We start from the raw sequence: 23104 nt of genomic DNA on the forward strand, positions 1-23104 counted from the left end.
AGATCCAAGGAGGAGTTAGTAAAATCAGACAAAGCAGTGAGAATAATAATAAATATAATAGCAAACATAACTGAGGACTTATTATATTCCAAGCACCTCTCATCTCATGTTAGTATCATACAACTCCATGAAGTAGATAGTCTCATTTTTTTCAAATAAAGAAACTGAGGCTCAGAGGGTCATTTATTCAAGGTCACCCTGTAGCGAGTGGAAGACACCAGGCAGTCTGACTCCACATCTGTCCTCCCAACCACTCTGATGCCTAAAGATGCAGTTTTGCCACTTCCAGAGTTCTCCCTTGTAAGAGCCTGAGTGACATTGGGGTTAGGAGGAGATCTTTGTTGGAAGAGTCACTTATGAGGCAATACGAGGAACCCTCTGACTTTGATTTCTTTTGTATCCTTTTTTTGTCCTTCTGACTTTTTTACCCCTCCCCTCAGCTGTCTCAGGCTGGAGACCTCATCATGGAAGTTTATATAGAACAGCAGCTCCCAGACAACTGTGTCACCCTGAAGGTTGGTCCCAAGGGGATTGGAGGGGAAGTAAGAGGATAGTGAGGTTCCAGGGGCAATGGCCTGACCAGCATGGGTTCTCTGCTCTTGCCCTGACTCCAGGTGTCCCCAACCCTGACTGCTGAGGAGCTGACTAACCAGGTACTGGAGATGCGGGGGACAGCAGCTGGGATGGACTTGTGGGTGACTTTTGAGATTCGCGAGCATGGGGAGCTGGGTGAGTATGACCATGCCTGTGTGTTCATGCATGTGTATTATGCCTGTGTGTGGTTGTGTGGTCAAGGTCATCAGTGACTTCATGTTGGACTCATCCACTCATACAGTGGACTCATCCACTCATCCATGCGAGGGGACATTCAACATAGGTGACTCACTCCCTCTTTCTCAGTATTCTTCCATCTTGGCCTTAGTGACCCCCACAAGCTTGTAGTTTACCTTCTACCTTAAAGGGAGCTTCTCTTCCTCTTTTGCCCGGATTCCAAATGTTGGAGAGACCCACGGCTCAATCCTGGGCCCTTTTCTGTCATCTATCTACATTTCTCCTTGGATGAACTAACCTATTCTCATGGTTTTAAATGCCATTAATAACCCGACATCCAAATTTATACCTCTGGCCCACATCTCTCCTCTCAGCTCCAGACTCACATATCCAAATGCCTACTCGACACCGCCACTTCTGACAACCAACTCAAATGTAAAACATCTAAGACCAATTTAGATGGTTTCTAGTCCCCTTTCCTAAAAAAAAAAGCCTAGGCCATTCTCCAGTTTTTCCCAACTCAGTAAATGGTACCACAATTCACCCGGTGATTAAGGCCAGAAACCTGGGAATCCTCTGGGACTCCTCCCTTTGTGTCATTTTCATACCCAACTCACCAACTAGTCTTGTCGATTCCATTAGAATCAATCACTTCTCTCCATCTCCACTGCTACCACCATCCTAGCTGAAGTCACCATTATCTTTTTGTCAACAGTAACCACTAAAATGCGTGGCCCCAGAAAGGGGCTAGCTGGACAATGTTCCATGCTTGCCTCCCTACAATCAATTTTCCACGCAGCAGCAAAGTGAACATTTCAAGCATAAATCAGCTCATATCCTTCCTATGGTTAAAACCCTTCAGTGGCTTCCCATTGAACTTAAAGTATCATTCCAGTCCCTTACCACGGCCCACATGGCCCTGAATGTCTGGCCCCTGCATCCTCCATGCCTCATCTCACATCACCTGTTCTCGTATCTGTCCTCTTCGTTGTAGCTACATTGGCTGTTTACTTCCCCAAATACATCTTTCCTGATTGACAGCCTTTGTTCTTGCATTTTGTCATGCTTGAAATCTTCTATCACCCAATCGTAGGATGGCTTGGTCTTCCTAATCCTTCAGATCTCTGAGTCTCATCTTCAAGTGCCACTTTTGAAAGGTCTTACCTGACTACCCTATCTCAGTTGCTGTGCTGTTGCTCACTCAGCTTATTGTTTCTTGCAAAGCAATTATTTGTCTGCAATTATTTTGTGTCTATACCCTCACTAGACTGTGTGCTTTGTGAAGGGAGGTCATGTGTATCATGCTCACCACTGTATCCCAGGGCCAGCACAGTACCTGGCGTAAAGACAGTGAAAAATAAATGTCTGTGGTTGGATAATTGAATGGATGAATGAATGGATGAATGGTGAGAGCTGGACTGGTGAGGGCTTAGTATGAATATTCTGATTGATACGTACCCTCACCTTACCCCTTAAGAGCGGCCACTGCATCCCAAGGAAAAGGTCTTAGAGCAGGCCTTACAATGGTGCCAGCTCCCAGAGCCCTGCTCAGCCTCCCTGCTCTTGAAAAAAGTCCCCCTGGCCCAAGCCGGCTGCCTCTTCACAGGTGAGCCTCCTTCCTCTGCCCAGCATCCCCCAGGTCTCTCCCCTAGCACCCTCGACCCAGGATTGCCCATCTGTGCCCAGGTATCCGACGTGAGAGCCCACGGGTGGGGCTGTTGCGGTGTCGTGAGGAGCCACCCCGCTTGCTGGGAAGCCGCTTCCAGGAGAGGTTCTTTCTGCTGCGTGGCCGCTGCCTGCTGCTACTCAAGGAGAAGAAAGTGAGGCCCTGGGGCCAGAGGCGTGGGATGCTGGGTGGCCATGGAGAGGAGCCATGACTGTACCCACCCTCTGACTCCACAGCCCATACTCTCATCAATCTCATTGCTTTTCTGCCCCCTACTTCTGAGACCCTGTGACCACAGACCCCATTGCTTCCATGACATCTTGACCTCATTAACCATGATTTCTCATCTCTCGAGCTCACTGACTCTGTTTCTGTTCTCAGAGCTCTAAACCAGAACGGGAGTGGCCTTTGGAAGGTGCCAAGGTCTTCCTGGGAATCCGCAAGAAGTTAAAGCCCCCAACACCGTGAGTTTTCTTCCCCAGCCCGCACTTCCAGGACCTTCCTGCCTTCACCCCTCTGCCCTTTCTGACTGCCCCATCACTGTTCTTCCTTGTCTCCCAGGTGGGGCTTCACATTGATACTGGAGAAGATGCACCTGTGAGTACCTCCTGCCCTGGCTTCTCTGGCCCAGCTCTGCACTGTCTTTTCTCCTCCCTCTTTCTATGCTCCATTCCTATAGCTGTGACCCTCTCTCTCCCTCTGATTCCACTCTGATCGCCCCAGCTACTTGTCCTGCACTGACGAGGATGAGATGTGGGATTGGACCACCAGCATCCTTAAAGCCCAGGTGAGGGGAAGGAAAAGGCTGAGGGCTGGGTCTGTGGTCCCCCTGGGGCCCAGCTATCCTCCTCAGTGCCTTTCATGCCTACTGGTGCCAACCCCTCACGCTCCCACCAGCACGATGACCAGCAGCCAGTGGTCTTACGACGCCGTTCCTCCTCCGACCTTGCCCGTCAGAAGTTTGGCACTATGCCTCTGCTGCCTATCCTTGGGGATGACAGTGGAGCCACCCTCCTCTCTGCCAATCAGACCCTGGTAAGGCACCCTAGTCTGCCCCAACCCCTGATTCCTGCTGTAACCCTTGTCACATTGTAGTAGGGAGTGGTGTGCCTGCTAGCCTGGTGCCACCCTGTGCTCACTGTCCCCCTCCCTTCTGCCTTCTTCACCCCCATTCACCACTCCTGTCCCCTGTTGCTAGTCCTCACTGTGTCTTTATATCTTTCCCTCCCCTTGTCCCCACCCCACCTGTGTCCAGCGGCAACTACACAACCGGAGGACCCTGTCCATGTTCTTTGTGAGTATTGTGCCTGCTCCAGCAGTATGCCTGTCAACCCTGTGTTCCTCTGTGCTGCCTGAGCCCCGGATGTGCTCTATTTTCCTCATGTAGGCCATCAGGGTGTGTGTAGGCCATCAGGGTGTGTGTGTGTGTGTGTATGTGTGTGTGTAGTCCATCGGGTGTGTGTGTGTGTGTGTGTGTGTGTGTAGCCCATTGTGGGGGTGTGTGTGTAGGCCATCAGGGTGGGGGTGTGTGTGTGTGTGTGAGAGAGAGAGGGAGAGAGGAGAGAGAGAGAGAGAGAGAAAGGGAGAGGGAGAGGGACAGGACAGAGAGAGAGAGGAGGCCAGAAAGAATGAGGAAAATGAGAGGTGTAAGGTGCGGTAATAAAAGGAGAAAGTTCGGGCACAGTGGCTCACACCTGTAATCCCAGCACTTTGGGAGGCTGAGGTGGGTGGATCACCTGAGGTCAGGAGTTCAAGACCAGCCTGATCAACATGGTAAAATCCCATCTCTACTAAAAATACAAAATTAGCCAGGTGTGGTGGCGCGTGCCTGCGATCCCAGCTACTTGGGAGGCTGAGGCAGGAGAATCACTTGAACCTGGGAGGCGGAGGTTGCAGTGAGCCGAGATCGCACCACTGCACTCCAGCCTAGGGAACAAGAGTGAAACTCTGTCTCAAAATAAATAAATAAATAAATAAACCAAAGGGAAAGTTGTCACAGAATCTGTGAAATAGAAGGAAAGTCATGAAGTGAATGCATTTTGGAGTTAGACAGACCTAGGTTCAAACCCCAGCTCTGCCATTTACTCATGTGATGCTGGGCAACTTAACCCCTTTGCATTCAGTTGACTCTTTTGTAGTGTAACCCACTGCACAGGGTCGTTCCAGTATTATACATGCCAAGTATTTTACAGCATATGGCCCAGAGGAAGAGCTTAGTAAATGTTAGTAACTTTAACACTGTGCCCACTCCTGCCATCCTGTTCCCATCCAGCCGATGAAGTCATCCCAGGGGTCTGTGGAGGAACAAGAGGAGCTGGAGGAGCCTGTGTATGAGGAGCCGGTGTATGAAGAAGTAGGGGCCTTCCCTGAGTTGACCCAGGACACTTCTACCTCTTTCTCCACCACACGGGAGTGGACAGTGAAGCCAGAGAACCCCCTCACCAGCCAGAAGTCCTTGGATCAACCCTTTCTCTCCAAGTCAGGCACCCTGGGCCAGGAGGAGAGGCTACCTGAGCCCCCTCCGGGCCTCCTTTCAAAGAGCAGTCCCCAGGCACGGGGGTCCCTGGAGGAACAGCTGCTCCAGGAGCTCAGCAGCCTTATCCTGAGGAAGGGAGAGACCACTACAGGCCTGGGAAGTCCTTCCCAGCCATCCAGCCCCCAATCCCCCAGTCCCACTGGCCTTCCAACACAGACACCTGGCTTCCCCACCCAACCCCCCTGCACTTCTAGTCCACCCTCCAGCCATCCCCTCACATGACCCTAGGACCAGCAGTCTGAGAGGGTAGGTATCAGAAGATCCAGAAGCTCTTATCATGGCACTGTTGCAGCTTCCTCTGGCCCAGCTGGAAAGACTCCAGAATCCAGTGTGGTGCTGTGGAAGGAGCATTGGACTGAAGGCTTCAGTGGCTGCATGTCCCAGGACAGGTCATGGCTCCTCTCTGGGCCCAGCCCATTTATCTGTACCATGAGGTAACTGAAGTAAGGAGAGCAGTGAATGTCAAACTGTTTGTCAGAGCCATAAGCCTCACACATTTTCCCTCAACAAGGGCAGCTCCTACTTTATATATTTGATATGTAGGGGTTCTGTGAGAGATTTTGGGTTTTAAAGGAATGGTTTTATTGCATTAAAGAAAAAAATGCTTTGGAAACCAGAGGCCTGGATGATGTTAAAGTCTATCCTGTCCCACTTCCTACATTCTGGGACTACAATGAAGCCTGGAGTAGGGAGACTGATTGAGTTTGGGGGCTGGGACCAGGGGAGTCCAAAATAGATGAGTAATTGTCAATAAACCTTGGAACCAAAAGACTACCATTCTCATTCATTCATTCAACAAATATGTATTGTGCACCTAGTTGGTCCCAGGTCTAGGGATACAGCATGAACAAAACAAACAGGGCCCCTGCTCTTATGGATCCTCCATTGTGGAGGGGAACAGAAAACAGCAAATAAACACATAAACCAGTACTTGAACAAGTGAGTTTAGTGCTGTGAAGAAACTGAACCAAAGTGATGAACTTGATGAGTGATTGTGGAGGCCAGGCGCAGTGGCTCACACCTGTAATCCCAGCACTTTGGGAGGCTGAGGGGGATGGATTACCTGAGGTCAGGAGTTTGAGGCCATCCTGGCTAAGATGGTGAAACCCTGTCTCTACTGAAAAAACAAACTTAGCTGGTTGTGGTGGCACGTGCTTGTAATCCCAGCTACTCAGGAGGCTGAGGCAGAAGAATCACTTGAATCTGGGAGGTGGAGGTTGCAGTGAGCCGAGATGGCATCATTGCACTGCAGTCTGGCAACAGAGCGAGACTCCATCTCAAACAAAAACAAAAACAACAACAACAAAAAAGAGTGATTGTGGAGATGGCCTTTGAACTGGGTGGATGGGGAAGGCATCTGTGAAGAGTTGCAAAGGGAAATAAGCTGTTGGAGGAGACAGGTGGAATGCTGGAAGGAGGAGATTCTGGAGAAAGAAAGCAGGCATGAAGAACGCTCCGCACTGGAAGGTACTTGGTCTACTGAGGGAACAGCAAGGAGGCTGGAGCACAGTGAGCGGACAGTGGGAGGAGAGTACAGGCTGAAGTAAGAAAGACCAGCAGGGTCTTCCATGCATAGCCTTGAAGGCCATGGATTCTATTTGGATTTTATTCTGAAGCAATTGCATTTTAAGCAAGTAAATGATGAGATCTTATTTCCCTTTAAAAAAGAAAAAAAGGTTGATCACTCTGCTGTGTGAACAGTGGGTTGGGGTGGGGGAAGTGTGGAAGTAAGGAGACCAGATATTAGACCAGAAGTCTAATAATGAGGGCTTGGACTAGGATGGTGGTCTTGGAAATTGAGGGAAGTGGATCAAGAGGTTTTTGTTTGCTTATTGTTGTCTGAAATAGAACCTGTAGGACCTACTGATGGATAGAATGTAGGGGTAGGAGAAGGCACACTGACTCTGGGTTTCTGGCTTAACTGACTGGAGGAAATGAGGTGCCATTTAAAACGTTAACGGGGGGAGGATCACGTTGAAAGAGCTTTAGAAGCTTTAGCCCGGCGCGGTGGCTCAAGCCTGTAATCCCAGCACTTTGGGTTAGGGTTAGGGTTAGGGGAGGTCAGGAGATCGAGACCATCCTGGTTAACACGGTGAAACCCCATCTCTACTAAAAAAATACAAAAAACTAGCCGGGCGTGGTGGCGGGCACCTATAGTCCCAGTTACTCGGGAGGCTGAGGCAGGAGAATGGCATAAACCCGGAAAGCGGAGCTTGCAGTGAGCTGAGATCCGGCCACTACACTCCAGCCTGGGCGACAGAGCGAGACTCCGTCTCAAAAATAAATAAATAAATAAAAGCTTTAAAAGTTGGGGTTCCTATTAGATACACTAGCGGAGGTGTCAGTGGGGAGTTGGAGTGTGAATCCGGAGTTTTGAACCATGTCAGACTTACTGGGACAGGTGCCTGAGCCAAAGGAGCTTAGGTGAGGAGGATGAGGAATGGGGGAGAGGCTCCTCGGAAAGCAGTGCTAGGGCCGGAAGATCGTAAAGATGGCAGGGGCTTCCTGCGCATCTCCCAGCTCTTGCCGACTCACTGGTATCGTTTAGTTTTCAGTTGGGCCCAGACTTTTTCCCTTTGGGCCTGGTTCCTTCCTGGATCCAGGCATCTTTCTCACCCTGCTCACGCTGGCTTTTCCAGTTAAGCGGGAATTAGGAAAAGGTCTGGGACCAGCCCTCTCTTCGTCAGATGCATCTTTGCTCAGGTGCCCAGTGACTCAGTTTCCCTGGTCACACATTGAATTCCTCATCATTAGCTCGGGGACTGGTGATCTACATATGCAAATGAATAATTATCAATAATTACAGGCTGAATCAGTGGATACACTACAAATAGAACTCAGGCGTCTTGACTCAGATGCCTGGGGTTCTCCCCACCGCCCAGCGGACGCTGCGTCCGCCCCGCCGCCTGGACCCTTCCGGGGTATTCGCAGCAGTAACAGGTTTATTTTCTCGGCAGCCCCCTCTCGCTTCCGCGCCCGCGCCGTCGCCGGACAAGTCGTGGGCGGGCAGAGGGCGGGGCCTGGCCTGGCCTGGGGCGGAGCTCCACAGTGGGCGGGGCTTCCTCGAGTTCCGGAGTCCAGTCGCTGGCCGCCTTGCTGGAGCGGAGATGCAGCCACCGCCCCGAAAAGTGAGCTTGCTCCTGAATGGGGACTCCTGGCGGGCTGGGGGAACGGACGGAGCTAAGGGGGCACCCGACTTCGGGTGGGAGACGGGAAGTGGGAAGGGATCAGACCCCAAACCAGAAGTAACTAGGAAAGAGCTCAGCCCCTCCCTGGCCCCGCCCCCTCACCGCTCCCTGCGCGGAGTGTTTTTTAGGTCCTTGCGCCCGGGGTCTTCATCCTCTCCTTGCCCCCGCAGGTGAAGCCGGCCCAGGAGGTGAAGCTTCGCTTCCTGGAACAGCTGAGCATCCTTCAGACCCGGCAGCAGAGGGAGGCGGATCTGCTGGAGGACATCAGGTAGCCCCCTAACCCTCTTCATTTACACTCACCTTCGTCGTTGTGCGCCACTTCTCACCAACATACATCTGCCGGGGTGGAGGAACAGGGGCCAAGAGCTCCCGAGCCGACCCATCCACAGCCCTCACTCTAGGCCTGGCCTCTCCAGATACTGGATAGGAATGCTCCCCAACCTAACCCCCCCAGCTTCCCCCCCACATAAACACAGGAACTCTCCCTCAAAGCCCTTGACTCCACACCACTGCCCCCAACCCCACAATCAACCTTAGAGCAGAATCCCTCTCCCTCTTCCAGACCTGTTGGAAGGCTGGCAGACGTCGTACCCAGGCCCCCATCAATCTTCACCTCTAAGCCCACAGATGAACCTCTGGGTTGGGGAGGATCCTGCTGGGGCCCAGGGCAGTAAGGTGAGGGTTTCCTGTGTTGCGGCTGCACGAGGTGATCTCAAGGACTCCCATCAGTCCCATTCCCTCTGGGTGCAGTTACGCTCTAGGAACCTGGCTGTCCCCCGCTTCTTCCTGCCCAGAGTAGAGGACTGAGGATGGGAGAACATGCCCAAACATAACCTTATCCCCCACCTCACCCCCCACCTGCAATCTCCGCAGATCCTACAGCAAGCAGAGGGCAGCCATTGAACGGGAGTATGGGCAGGTATGGGACTTTTCTCTGTACCTTACCTCTTGTTCCAGTCTCCTTTACATCACCAGTAATGTCTGTCCATATCTATCCCTATTGTGGTCAAGAGCAGATGCCTAGAGTCAAGCAGACTGGTGTCAGATCCCTGTTGTGTGATTATAGCCATGTGGCCTTGGACTAGTTAGTTAACCTTTCTTGACCTCAGTTTCTTTCTCTGTAAAATGGGAATAAAAATAATACCTTACCTTCATGTAGGGTTGTTGTAAGGATTATACAAATTAATGACTATAAGGCATTTAGCAAAGCAAGTGGCACGTAATGTACCCAAAGGATGGTATGATTATACTCTGATCTCATATTCTCCTAGTTGGGGTGGGTCTTTGAAAGGGAACTTGGTTCTGTGATGGCTTTTCCACCAGGCACTCCAGAAACTGGCTGGCCCATTCCTGAAGAGGGAAGGGCACCGGAGCGGCGAGATGGACAGCAGGTGGGCCCTATGGAAGGGGCGGGCCACAGGGACCAAAAAGTGATGGGGAGCTCAGCCCCAGGAGCCTGTGGAGATGAAGGCCTAGCAAGTGGGGAGGGCACATGAGCTGTAGGTAGAGCTGACACAGCAGCAGCAGCAGAGGAGCTGACCCAGCAAGGACACTGTGGGTGGGGTGGAGGGCAGGAGTGAGGCTTGTGGCTGAGCTAATGGGCTGATCGATTGATGGGCTTACAGACAAGGAGGATGGGAAAGCACTCTGTCTCCCATGGTGTTGGTCAGGGGGCGGGGGTGGTCTCGTGAAGCTGTGGAGTGCTCTCCTCCTCAACACAGACCTTCTCTGGGGAGGGGCAGGACAGTGTTTGGTGCCTGGCGCTGCCTGCTGGATGCCACCGTGGCTGGGGGCCAAACCCGGCTCCAGGCGTCCGACCGATACCGTGACCTAGCAGGGGGTACAGGGCGGAGCGCCAAGGAGCAGGTGCTTAGGAAGGTATGGCTCAGAGGATGGGGTGAAGGAAGAGCTGGCTTGGGACCAAAGGTGGTCTAGGTCAGGACTTTGTGTATGCATCCCAACAGGGAACAGAGAACCTCCAGAGGGCGCAGGCCGAGGTGCTGCAGTCTGTCCGGGAGCTGAGCCGAAGTCGGAAGCTGTATGGGCAGCGGGAACGTGTGTGGGCCTTGGCACAGGAGAAGGCAGCTGAGGTCCAGGCCAGGTGGGGTCATGGAGAGTGAGGAAGCCCAAGGTGGGGGAACAGGGAGGTGGGGCTGTGTAGGGGTGGAGCCAAGTCACCAAAGCAGGGCCTGACTCTGATCTCATATTCTCTCACTTGGGGTGGGTCTGACTCCTTTCCCTCACCTGCACAGGCTAAACCGAAGTGACCATGGGATCTTCCACTCTCGGACCAGTCTCCAGAAACTGAGCACCAAGGTTCGACGGATGAGGGCATGAGTGTGGGTTAGGGAAGAGGAGGGCAGAGTAGTCCAGTGGTTTGGAACCTAGGTGCATAAGTATGAAAGACTGGGTTGAATCCAGGCTCTCCTACTTCCTAAGTGGGTGACCTTGGTTAATTTACTTGATCTCTCTGAGCCTTATTTTCTTCTATAAAATGGAAAGAATACCCTTCTTTTTCAGTCCTTTAATATGCATTTATTGAGGATCTGTATGTACTAGGCACTGTTCTAGACACTATGGATAAGTGGAGAACACTACCAACGGAGTTCCTGCCCTCACAGTGTGGTTAAGAGAGACAGACAGCAAATAAATACTTAGATTAAGATGAAAATGAAACAAGGTACTATGATAAAGAATAACAAGGGAGTAGAATTTAGAGGGAGGCCTCTCTAAATAGGTGGCCTAATTGTCAAGAAGGAGCTGGCCTTGCAAAGATCTAGGGGAAGAACATTCCAGAGAGAAGAAATGATGAGTGCAAAAGCTCTGAGGTGGGAATAAGTTTGTAGGCTCGGGGAACTGAGAGAAGGCCAGTATGGCTGGAGTACTGTGAGCAAGGGAACAAGCACTTGAAAAGACGTCAGAGAGGTTGTGGGGATCAGCTCATATTGAACCTGGTGGACCGTGGTAAGGAACAGTGGATTTTATTTTAAATGCATGCGGAAGGCACTAGAGGATTTTGAGCAGGAGTTGTGAGTATGCAACATTTTTAGTGTAGTGCCAGGCGCATAGTAAGCACTCAATAATGTGAGAATCCATTCTGGATCTGGCTTCTCAATTGGTCTTGGAAGGACTCAAGGGGTCTAGGGCTTCCTACTGACATCAGTTTACTCTCCTAGCTGTCCGCCCAGTCAGCCCAGTACTCCCAGCAGCTGCAAGCCGCCCGCAATGAGTACCTGCTTACCTTGGTGGCTACCAATGCCCACCTCGACCATTACTACCAGGAGGAACTGCCAGCTCTGCTCAAGGCCAGTCTTAACCCAGACACCCCTGTCCCTCAGCAGGGAGGGAAAGGAGGACCTCCCCCTTGCTTCTTGATCCCCATGACACTGGGCGGTGCCGGGGATCTTGTCTGCTTACAGTGGGTAGATGATACATACATGGGCTCTGGTTCTGCTCCTAGCTGGCTGCATGGCATTGTACAGTACACGTAACCCTTCTGAACCCCAGATTCCTCATCAGGGATAACCCTTTCTCTGCCTCTCTTATAACACTAGTGGGGCTCAAAGGAGAGAATGGATGTTAAAGTATGTTTTAAACTTCTAAGTGCTCTGCACACATAAGGGCCTTTCTCATGAAGAATGTCTTCTTTTCTCCTTCCTATATCTCATGACCATCACCTGTCAAATCTGGAACGAGTCTATTTTACAGTAGAGATCTGGGGGAAGGGTGGTGTTAGTATCTTGGGGTTCTTTCTAGGCCCTTGTCAGTGAGCTGTCAGAACACTTGAGGGACCCCCTGACCTCCCTCAGCCGCACTGAGCTGGAAGCCTCAGAGGTCATCCTGGAGCATGCCCACCATGGGGAGCAGACAACCTCCCAGGTGAGGGCTGTGGCCTCTAAGAGCTTCCCTAGGGATCCTTTTTACCCTTCCCTCCCAACGCAGCCCTCTTTCCTTCACACATTGTCCTTTTTCTTCCAAGAAGTGCTAGGGACAGGGTTGGAGAGTGAGCCAGTGAATGAGTGACTTTGACTTTTCCCAACCCCTAGGTAAGCTGGGAGCAAGACCTGAAGCTGTTTCTTAAGGAGCCTGGTGTATTTTCCCCCACCCCACCTCAGCAGTTTCAGCCAGCAGGGACTGATCAGGTGAGACCTTCCTGCTTGTTGGAACCAGGCCACATATAAAGGGGACTATGATTTAGGCCTCCTTCTCCATTATCCTTGTCTTTATGTTAACTTAGTGAGTGTTACACCATGGAGAGGGGGTTTCAGAATTCCAGCTCACCTCCCTCCCACCAGGACACACACACACACAAAATATACCTCAGGCCACCTTTCAGTCACTTGACTGCACCATCTTCTTCATTCTACCTCTGTCCCTCGACCTGGATCCCATTTCCGAAGCTCTGTATCTCTGTGTCCACATTACCTGTATCAATGGCCATAGGCAGGTGCCCCTTCCTCTTTGTCCTTGTCCTTGGAGGTCAAGACAGAGTGGAAAAAGGAGGGAACTGGAGAGAAGGAGCAGCCTCAGGGCCTCCTCACAGCACCCCCTGACCCATTCAGGTGTGTGCCCTGGAGTGGGGAGCAGAAAGCATGGCTGGCGAGAGTGGCCTGGAGAAAGAGGTTCAGCGCTTGACCAGCCGAGCTGCCCGTGACTACAAGATCCAGAACCATGGGCATCGGGTGAGGTGGGGGGCACAGGTGTCATGTGCACCTTCTTGTCTCAGCAAGAAGAGCTGAGAGAGGGGATCTTGGAGCCATTGAGGGTGTCATGGAGCTACAGAGGGGAGGGAAAGGTATTGTAAGGTAACAGTGTGGCACAATAGTTAAGAACACAGTTTTTGGAGCTAGACCAACATAGGTTCAAATTCTCTTCTGTTGCTTCCTAGTTCTGTAACCCTGGGTAAGGGAGTGACTTAACCTCTCTGGACTTCAATTTCCTCATCACTGAAGTAGGGCCAATAATAGTGCCCACCTCATAGGGAAGATTAAATGACATAATGTATGTGATGCAACTAGCAAAGTACCAGTCCTGTAGTAAGTCATGCCCCACAGTATTTGCACCCACTCCGGTTCTCTGCCTTCCCAACCAGGTACTGCAGCGACTGGAGCAGAGGCGGCAGCAGGCTTCAGAACGGGAGGCTCCAGGCATAGAACAGAGGTTACAGGAAGTGCGAGAGAGCATCCGCCGCGCACAGGTGAGGCACACCCCTGAGGTTAGAGATCCCACCTTCTCAGGCAAGCCCCACTCCCTCTACTCTTTCTGATGGTGGGAAGGAGGGAAGGGAGAAGCAGAGAGTAGACACTGCCATCAGCCGGGTTCCACTAACTTCCTTCCTCCCCATGCCAGGTGAGCCAGGTGAAGGGGGCTGCCCGGCTGGCTCTGCTGCAGGGGGCTGGCCTAGATGTGCAGCGCTGGCTGAAGCCAGCCATGACCCAGGCCCAGGATGAGGTGGAGCAGGAGCGACGTCTCAGTGAGGCTCGGCTGTCCCAGAGGGACCTCTCTCCAACCGTGAGCTCCTCCCCCGACACTACCCATCCTTACTTAGAAGGGAAAAACTCCAGTGGAAGGCAAACCCTATAAAACTGGAATCACAGTTGTGCCTAACTCAAAGGGTTATTGTGAGGTTTAAGTGAAATCATTCATATATCATTCTTTACATAATTTCTGGCATAGAATCCTCAGTAAATTTTTATTATGAGCATAATAGAATGATTAAGAAGTAGGGTTCTAGGGCAGTCTGTAAGGGCTTTGAGTACCAGCCACTCCTTATGAGCTGTGCAATCTCGAAGAGTGACTTAATTTTCTGAACCCCAGTTTCCTCATAAATAAAGTGAGGTTAATAGTTGTGCAAAACTATTAGCACTGGGTCATTATGAAGATTAAATGAGACAATATATACAGGCGAGCCCGTCGCGGGGGTTGTGTGCGTGCGTGCGTGGGTGGTTGATCAACCTACCTGGTTGATCCTGCCAGTAGCATATGCTTGTCTCAAAGATTAAGCCATGCATGTCTAAGTACGCACGGCCGGTACAGTGAAACTGCGAATGGCTCATTAAATCAGTTATGGTTCCTTTGGTCGCTCGCTCCTCTCCTACTTGGATAACTGTGGTAATTCTAGAGCTAATACATGCCGACGGGCGCTGACCCCCTTCACGGGGGGGATGCGTGCATTTATCAGATCAAAACCAACCCGGTCAGCCCCTCTCCGGCCCCCGCCGGGGGGCAGGCGCCGGCGGCTTTGGTGACTCTAGATAACCTCGGGCCGATCGCACGCCCCCCGTGGCGGCGACGACCCATTCGAACGTCTGCCCTATCAACTTTCGATGGTAGTCGCCGTGCCTACCATGGTGACCACAGGTGACGGGGAATCAGGGTTCGATTCTGGAGAGGGAGCCTGAGAAACGGCTACCACATCCAAGGATGTGGTAGTATGCACTCAATTGCTGTAACTCTGCTATTACTGTTGTTATTATCCTACTCTGTGGGGACTGTGGTTGTATACATGGTGAGTGGATGGGTGCAGCTACCTTGGAGGGGGCTCCATGGTGTCCTTTACAGGAAAGATGGAAGAGTGGGAGAGAGAACCAGTGCTTGAGAGCGGGGCCCATATGAGGTCTGTTCTTTGCCCCTCTAGGCTGAGGATGCTGAGCTTTCTGACTTTGAGGAATGTGAGGAGGCAGGAGAGCTCTTTGAGGAGCCTGCCCCGCAAGCCCTGGCCACTAGGTCCCTCCCCTGCCCTGCACATGTGGTATTTCGCTATCAGGTATGAATGGGGGTGGGGACCTTTGATGGGCAAGGGTCAGGGACAGCCAAGTCCTGAATCTTTCATGTGTGACCCAGGCAGGGCGTGAGGATGAGCTGACAATCACGGAGGGTGAGTGGCTGGAGGTCATAGAGGAGGGAGATGCTGATGAATGGGTCAAGGTGGGTATGGGACCCTGGGCTCTGACCTTGGGTTGGGGGCAGTAGGAGGGACTTCTCTGTGGCCCCCATGGACCCTTCTAGGCAAAGCTAGAAGCCTGAGTAGAGGAAAGCCAGGGTCATGGACTGCTGAGGTAAATCTAATATCTGTTCACATTGCTGGGCGAGCAGGCTCGGAACCAACACGGTGAGGTAGGCTTTGTCCCTGAGCGGTATCTCAACTTCCCGGACCTCTCCCTCCCAGAGAGCGGCCAAGACAGTGACAATCCCTCTGGGGCAGAGCCCACAGGTAAGAAAGGGAAATTTGGGGTTAGGGGACCCTGGGTATGGTGAAGAATTGTTAGGGGTTGTAGCCCTGGGGTGTCATGGTCCTGGGGCACTGCCACCCACCTCCCTCTCACCGTCTCTCCTGGGCCTCTGTAGCATTCCTGGCACGGGCCCTGTACAGCTACACTGGACAGAGTGCAGAGGAGCTGAGCTTCCCTGAGGGGGCGCTCATCCGTCTGCTGCCCCGGGCCCAAGATGGAGTAGATGACGGCTTCTGGAGGGGAGAATTTGGGGGCCGTGTTGGGGTCTTCCCCTCACTGCTGGTGGAAGAGCTGCTTGGTCCCCCAGGGCCACCTGAACTCTCTGAACCTGAACAGGTGAGGCTTACCTTCTCCCTGAACTCCCCAGGCACCTCTGGGTTGACCCTTCCACCCCAGTAAAGCCTCATTGTTCATTTTAATGCCCCCTCTGCTCCCCAGGTTTACCTCCTGTAGTGGCCTGGGCTTCCCCCATCTCCTATGGGTGGGCAGGGGAAAGGGAAACCAAGGCAGCCTTCATAGGAGTTTGGGGATCCTACTTCAGTGCTGGATAGATCTGAGTTCAAATTTCTATTGTATAACTTGGACAATGATTTAATCTCTCTGAGCTTGTTTCTTCACATGTAAAATGGGGATAATACCTACTTTAGCAGGCTCGCTGTCATAATTAGAGATAATCGAGGTAAAGCCCCTCCCCGCTTTTTTTTTGAGATGGAGTTTCGCTCATTGCCCAGGCTGGAGTGCAATGGGGCGATCTCGGCTCACCACAAACTCCACCTTCCGGGTTCAAGCAATTCTCCTGTATCAGCCCCTCGAGTAGATGGGATTACAGGCGCGTGCCGCCACGCCCAGCTAATTTCCTATTTTTAGTGGATACGGGGTTTCTCCATTTTGGTCAGGCTGGTCTCGAACTCCTGACCTCAGGTCATCCGCCTGCCTTGGCCTCCCAGTGTGCTGGGATTACAGGTGCAAGCCACCATGCCTGGCCGAGGCAAAGCCTTTAGTGCAGTGGAATACAGAAGGTGTTTCAATATAAGATACCTATTGTTACAATGTATATACATACAGCAGAAAGAGAATAGGAGTGGGCATCAGGAGAATTGGGTTCTAGCCAGCACTCTGCCAATAACTGGCTCCGTGATTTTGGACCTGGCTTAACCTAGGTCTCACTATAACATAGGAGTCATATTAATAAAAATGCCTACCTCATGGGGTAGTGGTGAGGATTGAATGAATTAGTACATGTGAAGTGCTAGTAGAACACTTGAGACATAGTATACATAAGCGTTCAATACATATTGTCTGTTGAATATCTGTCAGCTACACTCCCCCATCTTAATGCAAGCATTTGGCCACTTCCTGTGTTGGGAAGTGATGAGGAAGGAACTGAAGATGGGATGAGAAGAAAAGCTGGTAAAACTTCCCCACGTGCCAGGAATAACTCTGTGCCCACCCCACCTCCAGATGCTGCCGTCCCCTTCTCCTCCCAGCTTCTCCCCACCTGCACCTACCTCTGTGTTGGATGGGCCCCCTGCACCTGTCCTGCCTGGGGGTGAGTGGAAGGAATTGGGAGCCCTGGGAGGCTAACAGATAGGAGGAAGGAGGAAGCTTGGACTCCCAGGTCACGTTCTGGTCCTCTCCATGCCGTCAGGCATCTTGCAATAAGGTCTGTTGCAGCTTGGTGGAGAGCACTTGCCTGGGCTCTGGAGCCAGGCTGACTGGTTCAGATCCCACTCTGTCATTTCCAAGTGTGTGACCCGAGGTGGGATTCTGAACCTGTCTGGGCCTCAGTTTATGTTCTTTATGAGGTAAGGAAAAGGTACTAGCTCATTGAATTGTTATGAGAGTTAAAAAAGATGCCTGTGGACTACACAGCATTGTGCCTGGCACACAGTAAGTATTCAGTCACTATTTTAAAAATTAGCTAACTTCTCTCACGGTGTCCTCCCAATATGCACCTTTTGCTCCTAGTGTCCAGATACCTAGCTTTGTATAATTTTTTCTGATGCCCAGTTTTTTTTCTTTTTTTAAATGTCTATAGCAGTTTTATTTTATTATTATTTATTTTAGATTCAGGAGGTACATGTGCTTGTTTGTCACATGGATATACTGCATACTAGTGGAGATTGGGCTTCTAGTGTACCTGTTACTCAAATAGTGAACATTGTACCTGATAGGTAATTTTTCAACCCTCACCCCTGCCTCGATTCCTACCTTTGCCCCCTTTGGAGTCCTAGGAGTCTGTTATTTCCATCACTATGTCCATGTGTACCCATTGTTTAGCTCCCACTTATAAGTGAGAACATGCAATATTTGGTTTTCTGTTTCTGAGTTAGTTCACTTAGGATAATGGCATCCAACTCCACTCATGTTGCTACAGAGGACATGATTTCATTCTTTTTCATGGCTGTGGAATGCCTGCCTTTTCTAAAACCTTCTGGTACTTCCACCTTGTCCACAAGGAGTCTCCCTCCCTGGAGTTACCACCATCTCCACCACCCCAAGTTCACTTTGCATGACTTAGCACTTAGTCATTTATTTTGTTTGTTGAGGTTTCATTATTGGTTTCTTGACAGCCATTGGGGGTGGGAGCGCTATGTATCCTATCTCCCTTTGTTTTATACTTGGAGCAGAGCTGATTATACAGCAGTTGCCCAATAAATATTGAGGACAGTGGATAGAGTGATGGATTTTATGGTCTAGGATGGTGACCATTAATTTAGCAAATATTTATAGAATGCCACTGTCCTAAGTGCTGGAGATACAGCATTGAACAAAACAAAGTCTGAAGACTGACTTGTGGTTCTTATTTCCAGACAAAGCCCTGGACTTCCCTGGGCTCCTGGACATGATGGTACCTCGACTCAGGCCGGTAAGGGCCCTTGCCTTGGAGGAGATTGTATGTAGAGGGGTTATTCCAACCAGTCCTGTTTTGTCTGCAGGGCTGAGGGAATAGACAGGTACACCCTTAAGGGAAGACTTTGGAGCACTAACTGTGTGTTCCCTACAGATGCGTCCACCACCTCCCCCACCGGCTAAAGCCCCGGATCCTGGCCACCCAGATCCCCTCACCTGAAGGCCAGGGAATCCTTGACCCCCGGTGATGCTGCTGTCCCTATCTTCAAGCTGTCAGACCACACCCTCAATGATCCAGAGCAACACAGCCAAAACCTGGAATCTCCCTTATTTCCACCCTCACCTCCAAGGGTAGAAACTTGCCCCTTCCCATTTCTGGGACTGGAGCCCACTCCTTTTTTTCCCATTGTCCTATCATCTCTAGGACTGGAACTACTCCTTTCTCTTCTGCCATCACCCTATCTAGGGTGGTGAAATGCCTGAAATCTCTGGGGCTGGAAACCATCCATCAGAGTCTCTAGTGGTTCTGGCCCACCTCTTTCCCCACCCTGGCTCCGTGACCCACCCCACTCTGGATGCCAGGGTCACTGGGGTTAGGCCGGGGAGAGGAACAGGCCTTGGGAATCAGAAGGCGCTGGAGCCAGGATGCAAAGCAGCTGTAATGGTCTGAGCGGATTTATTGACAATGAATAAAGGGCACGAAGGCCAGGCCAGGGCCTGGGCCTCTTGTGCTAAGAGGGCAGGGGGCCTATGGTGCTATTGCTTTAGGGGCCCACCAGGGGCAGGGGCCTGCTCCCAGTTGCCACGCTCTATCATAGGGAGCGAGGTGTTGGGGAAGGCGGGTCAGGCAGCCTGTTGCAGGCAGGGGAAGGAGAAGAGACTGAGCGGCCGTGACCTCTCCTGAGGCCCCCAGCCTGAGACCGTGTAACTCCAGGTGGAAGTAGAGCTGGTCCCTCAGCTGGGGGGCAGTGCTGTCCAGTGGAGGGGAGGGCCTTCACGCCCACCCACACCCTGGCCCTGTCAGCTGGTAGTCCATCAGCACGATGAAGAAGGAGACTTGGAGAAGAGGAAGAGTAACAGTGTTGCTTCCTGTTCAAGCTGTATCCAGCTTTTCCCCTGGGGCTGCAGGACCTTCCCTACCTCCACCACCAAACCAAGGGGTTTATAGCAAAGGGTAAGCCTGCAGTTTATTCTCTGGGGGTTCAGGGAGCTGAAAGGCTTAAGTAGTTTAAGTAGGTGATGGGAAGATGAGATTACCTCATTTAGGGCTCAGGCAGACTCACCTCACATACCCCCTGCTCCCCGTGGTAGACACACCTGAGAGAAAGGGGAGGGGTCAACGAGAGAACAGGACTAGGTCATATCAGTGCCCCCCAGAGTAGAGAGCAATAAGAGCCCAGCCCAGTACAGTCCTGGCTGTGTTTTCCTACCTGGTGATCGGAAGTGTCCGGTTTGCTTTGCTGCCCATTTGCCTCTTGAGTGGGCAGCCCTGGGCTTGGGCCCCTCCCTCCGTCCCTCAGTGTTGGCTCTGCAGAAGCTCTGGGGTTCCCTTCAAGTGCACAAGGGGCTAGGCTGCTGTCCCTGAGTCCTCCATTCTGTACTGGGGGGCTGGCTAGGACCTGGGGCTGTGGTCTCTCAGGGGGCAGCCTCTCCATGGCAGGCATCCCTGCCTTGGGCTGCCCTCCCCCAGACCCCTGACCACCCCCTGGGTCCTGTCCCCCACCAGAGCCCCAGCTCCTGTCCGTGGGGGAGCCATCACGGTGTTCATGCAGTCCATAGCGCTTCTCAATGTGTGTCACCCGGAACCTGGGAGGGGAGGGAACACTGGGGTTTAGGACCACAACTCAGAGGCTGCTTGGCTCTCCCCTCTGACCAGGGACATCCTGAGTTTAGTGGCTACTTCCCTCTGGCCTAAGGTAGGGGAGGCCTTCTCAGATTGTGGGGCACATTGTGTAGCGTGACTTCCGCTGGAGCTCCTAGTCCAGGAGGAAAGAGCCAAGGCCCACTTTTGGGATCAGGTGCCTGATCATTGGGCCCCCTACCTCAACCTCACTTTCCATGGAGCACCTGCCCCACCTGCCCACAGAGAACACAGTGGTCTCCCCTGTCCGGGGGCGGCTTTTTCCTTCCTTGGAGCGTCCCTGACGGACAAGTGGAGGCCTCTTGCTGCGGCTGCAATGGATGCAAGGGGCTGCAGAGCCCAGGTGCACTGTGTGATGATGGGAGGGGGCTCCGTCCTGCAGGCTGGAGGTGGCATCCACACTGGACGGCAGGGAGGAGGGGAGCAAGGGTAACATTTCCATTTCTCTTCATGTTTTGTTTCTTAGTTCTTTCAGCATGCTCCTTAAAACCCCAGAAGCCCCAATTTCCCCAAGCCCCAACATTTTTTCTTGTCTTTATCTAATAAATTCAGTATTAAGATGTTAGTGACCACATGTTCTTCCTCCCACGGCTGTTTGCTAAAAGGAACATTGCTTAACCCAAAGGAGTGGCACTAGAGGTAAATGTTAGGTTTGATGACATCTAGATGAGAGAGATGTTTTGAAGGAATCGAGATTTCTACAAAACTTCTTTCTTCCTATAAGTTAGCCAGCTTTGCCCTTCCCCCAACCCCATACATGCAAGGAGACTGGGAGAGGATTGTGCTGGAAGAGAGGATACTCTCCAAGGCAAGCTAAGTCATGCTGGCCCTTGTTTCCAGCTCACCTGGACAGCTGCACTGTCCCTTCTCCTTCACTGTCCCCCAGCATCTCCTTCAAGGCCTCAGCATTGGCTGAGGGAAGAAGGAAAAGAGGGAGTCAGTGAAGGTGGAGGTCAGGGCAAGAGAAGATTGGAGAAGGAGGGAGCAAGGGGCTATGCTAGACCCACCTTCATTTTGGATGATGCAGCGAACAATCCTCTCTACTGTGTCCTCATTCATGTCATCGTCCTCAGCTGAAGGATGAAAGAGATTGGCAAGGAAGCAGGAATGAGTCAGCTTTGGGGGATCATTACCTGGTGGCTCCCATCATTGAGTGCTTAGGACATACCCTTTTACCTACTTGCTATCATGCTGGACCTCAGCATTTCAGGGACCAGAAAAGATGGGGACACCAATGCAAGCCCAAGACTACCATCGAGAGGACCCTTGCTGCCCATACTGCCTTCCCTAGTTTTGCTTTCAGAGTGGTGTCACCCCACTTGCTAACTCAAGAGTGCATCACTAAGCTTCCTGAGCAGGCTTGATCAGGATTTGGCCTGGGTCTGTTGGTCAGGTAGGCAGAGGTGAGGGGCAGAGGTGTGGGGAGAAGGGTGAAAGGTTACTGAGCCAGGGTTCCAGGCTCCACTCACGGGGCTGAAGCTGGGCATCGTCAGGCTCGGAGCCCCTCGACGTGCGGCAGCGGTAGCCCTTCTTCTTGAGCACGTGGCAGATCATGAAACCTACCAGGCCCATGAGGAAGAAGACCAGCACAAGCAGGAAGAGCATATACAGCCCATGTTGGGGCGGTTCCAGGTCAGGCTGTGGTTCCGACATGAGGCCCTGGGGGGCGAGCGCGGGCCAGGGCGCCTCCTGGGTTTAGGGGGCTGCAGCTGGGAATGGGGTAGGGGTAGGAATGCAGTCCTCAGGATTTGAAACAAGCACGTCTAAGACGTCCGGTTAAGGTCCGGCTCCACCCCCTACCCAACCAGGGAGCTGTCCGGGCTAGGGGTGCTGTTTCGTCAATACGGCCCAAGGCAAGAGGTCAGCGGCTACGCAAGCTCTCTACCACGACCCTGGTCCCGCTTCCCCGACACCCGGAGCCCGAGGGGTTTCCAGCTCGTTCGCGCTTCCGTCCCTCCCAAGGACACTGCAGCACGAGATGGGACGGAATTCTTAGGCGGCGGGAGCAGAAATCGTGCCTGAGTCAGCGCCCGCACCTCCTCCGCGCCGGCCTGAGCCAGGCCTTTGCAGCCCCCTCCTCTCAGTACTCCCGCACCCCTCTCCCTTTTTGGTTTATCCCCCCCCGACCACCTGGCCCACCCGGTACCGGTGATTTGGTTCTGGTTCCGGCTTCTGCTCAGGTTCCGGCTCCAGGGGCGTCCTAGTGCGGCTCGGGGCCCCCGACGCCCTTCCGGCGCTCATCCCTTGATTCCTCCCCTCCCCCTTCGCCGCCTCACCGGCCCCGGGCTGTGGCTGCGGACACCCGCGCCGTGGCAGGCGGGGGGAGGGAAGGACAGAGAAGGATGCGGGCTGACTGAGAGCGGAGGCAGGCTCCGGGCAACTCCGGCCCTGGGTCAGGGAGATCGCCTCCGCAGCTGTCCTGGCTTCCCAAATGCCTTCGCCCGTCGCGGGCCCAGGACCAGGAGGCGGAGCGCAGGTGTGCGGGGCGGAGAGCGTGAGCTCTGCGCGCGCGTGACTGCGCCTGGCCCCCCCGGGGCAATGTGTGGAGCCGAGTCTAGGTCCGGGTAGGGGACAGAAGGTCCGGCGTGGGTGTTGTCCACTGGTCTATCCGGTACGCCTGGCGCAGCTCCTGCCCTCAGATGCCCCGACCAAGCGGAGAGTCAGGAATCTTCCCCGAGGGCTGGGGGAAGCCGGCTTTCCGCACCTTTGAGGGACGGAGTGGCGGGATCTTCCGAGCTTCCTAGAGAAGTGACCACGGCCTGCGCCCGGTTTGGGGCAAGCGGCTGGATGGGATGGCTCAGCTTCCCGAGGGTCTAACCCCCGGCCGGCGAGAAATGGCCCTCGCATCCTAGGAGCGATGCTACCAGTTACCCGCCCAACCCGGGACGCTCAAAGCCCCAGCTCCCGGGAGAGCGGAGCCAGGCGAGGGGCGGAGCTCCCCCGGGGGCGTGGCCTGGGTGTGGCTGGAGGCGGGACCGCAACGCCCAGTTCCGCAGA

At 52.9% G+C, this 23104-nt stretch overlaps 3 protein-coding genes across 11 annotated transcripts in view; 2 read left to right on the plus strand and 1 right to left on the minus strand.

Annotated features, from left to right (window-relative positions):
• The window catches only part of ARAP3 (ArfGAP with RhoGAP domain, ankyrin repeat and PH domain 3), a 28219-nt gene extending 22474 nt beyond the window's left edge, over nt 1–5745 (plus strand). For 2 of the 3 annotated variants that reach the window (XM_023193031.2, XM_023193033.2), the window contains exons 24-33: nt 441–515; nt 615–729; nt 2249–2377; nt 2458–2591; nt 2819–2901; nt 2999–3034; nt 3161–3224; nt 3335–3472; nt 3693–3731; nt 4710–5745. In XM_023193031.2, the coding sequence (XP_023048799.2) occupies nt 441–515; nt 615–729; nt 2249–2377; nt 2458–2591; nt 2819–2901; nt 2999–3034; nt 3161–3224; nt 3335–3472; nt 3693–3731; nt 4710–5195 (1299 nt within the window). In that variant the 3' untranslated portion in view covers nt 5196–5745. The remainder of the gene's footprint in view (nt 1–440; nt 516–614; nt 730–2248; nt 2378–2457; nt 2592–2818; nt 2902–2998; nt 3035–3160; nt 3225–3334; nt 3473–3692; nt 3732–4709) is intronic. The other variant, XM_023193032.2, reaches the window with a different exon arrangement.
• Nucleotides 5746–8019: 2274 nt separating this feature from the next.
• FCHSD1 (FCH and double SH3 domains 1) lies at nt 8020–20672 on the plus strand. Of its 3 annotated transcripts, none has more exons than XM_023193040.2 (20): nt 8020–8101; nt 8332–8429; nt 9035–9080; nt 9485–9552; nt 9898–10039; nt 10126–10262; nt 10414–10477; nt 11338–11466; nt 11918–12040; nt 12208–12303; nt 12724–12843; nt 13254–13358; nt 13511–13672; nt 14799–14927; nt 15005–15088; nt 15257–15374; nt 15509–15729; nt 16855–16942; nt 18207–18262; nt 18401–20672. In XM_023193040.2, exons 1-20 carry the CDS (start codon nt 8081–8083, stop codon nt 18464–18466), a joined length of 2073 nt encoding a protein of 690 aa, XP_023048808.2. In that variant the 5' UTR covers nt 8020–8080; the 3' UTR covers nt 18467–20672. The 3 variants fall into 3 exon arrangements, with proteins under 3 accessions (XP_023048808.2, XP_023048809.2, XP_023048810.2); XM_023193041.2 differs by having other exon boundaries at nt 9904–10039; nt 18401–18988; XM_023193042.2 differs by lacking the exon at nt 8020–8101 and adding an exon at nt 8724–8836 and having other exon boundaries at nt 18401–18988.
• RELL2 (RELT like 2) lies at nt 18893–23092 on the minus strand. 5 transcript variants are annotated; one of them, XM_023193047.3, is made up of 8 exons: nt 22254–23092; nt 21577–21816; nt 21115–21180; nt 20953–21019; nt 20323–20508; nt 19677–20052; nt 19530–19563; nt 18893–19302 (listed from the first exon to the last, which is right to left on the minus strand). In XM_023193047.3, the coding sequence occupies exons 2-7, from the start codon at nt 21758–21760 to the stop codon at nt 19531–19533; spliced, it is 912 nt and encodes a 303-aa protein (XP_023048815.1). In that variant the 5' UTR covers nt 21761–21816; nt 22254–23092; the 3' UTR covers nt 18893–19302; nt 19530. The 5 variants fall into 5 exon arrangements, 3 of the variants coding, with proteins under 3 accessions (XP_023048815.1, XP_023048816.1, XP_023048813.1); XR_002726533.3 differs by having other exon boundaries at nt 19530–20052; XM_023193048.3 differs by having other exon boundaries at nt 18893–19563.
• Between the last annotated feature and the right edge of the window lie 12 nt (nt 23093–23104).

This window comes from Piliocolobus tephrosceles, chromosome 4 (assembly GCF_002776525.5).
Source record: "Piliocolobus tephrosceles isolate RC106 chromosome 4, ASM277652v3, whole genome shotgun sequence".
Taxonomy (NCBI): domain Eukaryota; kingdom Metazoa; phylum Chordata; class Mammalia; order Primates; family Cercopithecidae; genus Piliocolobus; species Piliocolobus tephrosceles.

What these genes read in the sequence shown, in the direction of transcription:
- FCHSD1 (XM_023193040.2), top strand. Translation starts at nt 8,081, where the DNA reads ATGCAGCCACCGCCCCGAAAA. An exon ending in GATCTGCTGGAGGACATCAG is followed by an intron (nt 8,430 to 9,034) that starts GTAGCCCCCTAA and finishes CAATCTCCGCAG; the next exon opens with ATCCTACAGCAAGCAGAGGG. An exon ending in AACTCTCTGAACCTGAACAG is followed by an intron (nt 15,730 to 16,854) that starts GTGAGGCTTACC and finishes CCCCACCTCCAG; the next exon opens with ATGCTGCCGTCCCCTTCTCC.
- RELL2 (XM_023193045.3), bottom strand. Translation starts at nt 21,760, where the DNA reads ATGTCGGAACCACAGCCTGACCTGGAACCGCCCCAACATGGGCTGTAT. An exon ending in CGATGCCCAGCTTCAGCCCC is followed by an intron (nt 21,181 to 21,576) that starts GTGAGTGGAGCC and finishes TTCATCCTTCAG; the next exon opens with CTGAGGACGATGACATGAAT. An exon ending in ACTGTGTTCTCTGTGGGCAG is followed by an intron (nt 20,053 to 20,322) that starts GTGGGGCAGGTG and finishes CTCCCCTCCCAG; the next exon opens with GTTCCGGGTGACACACATTG.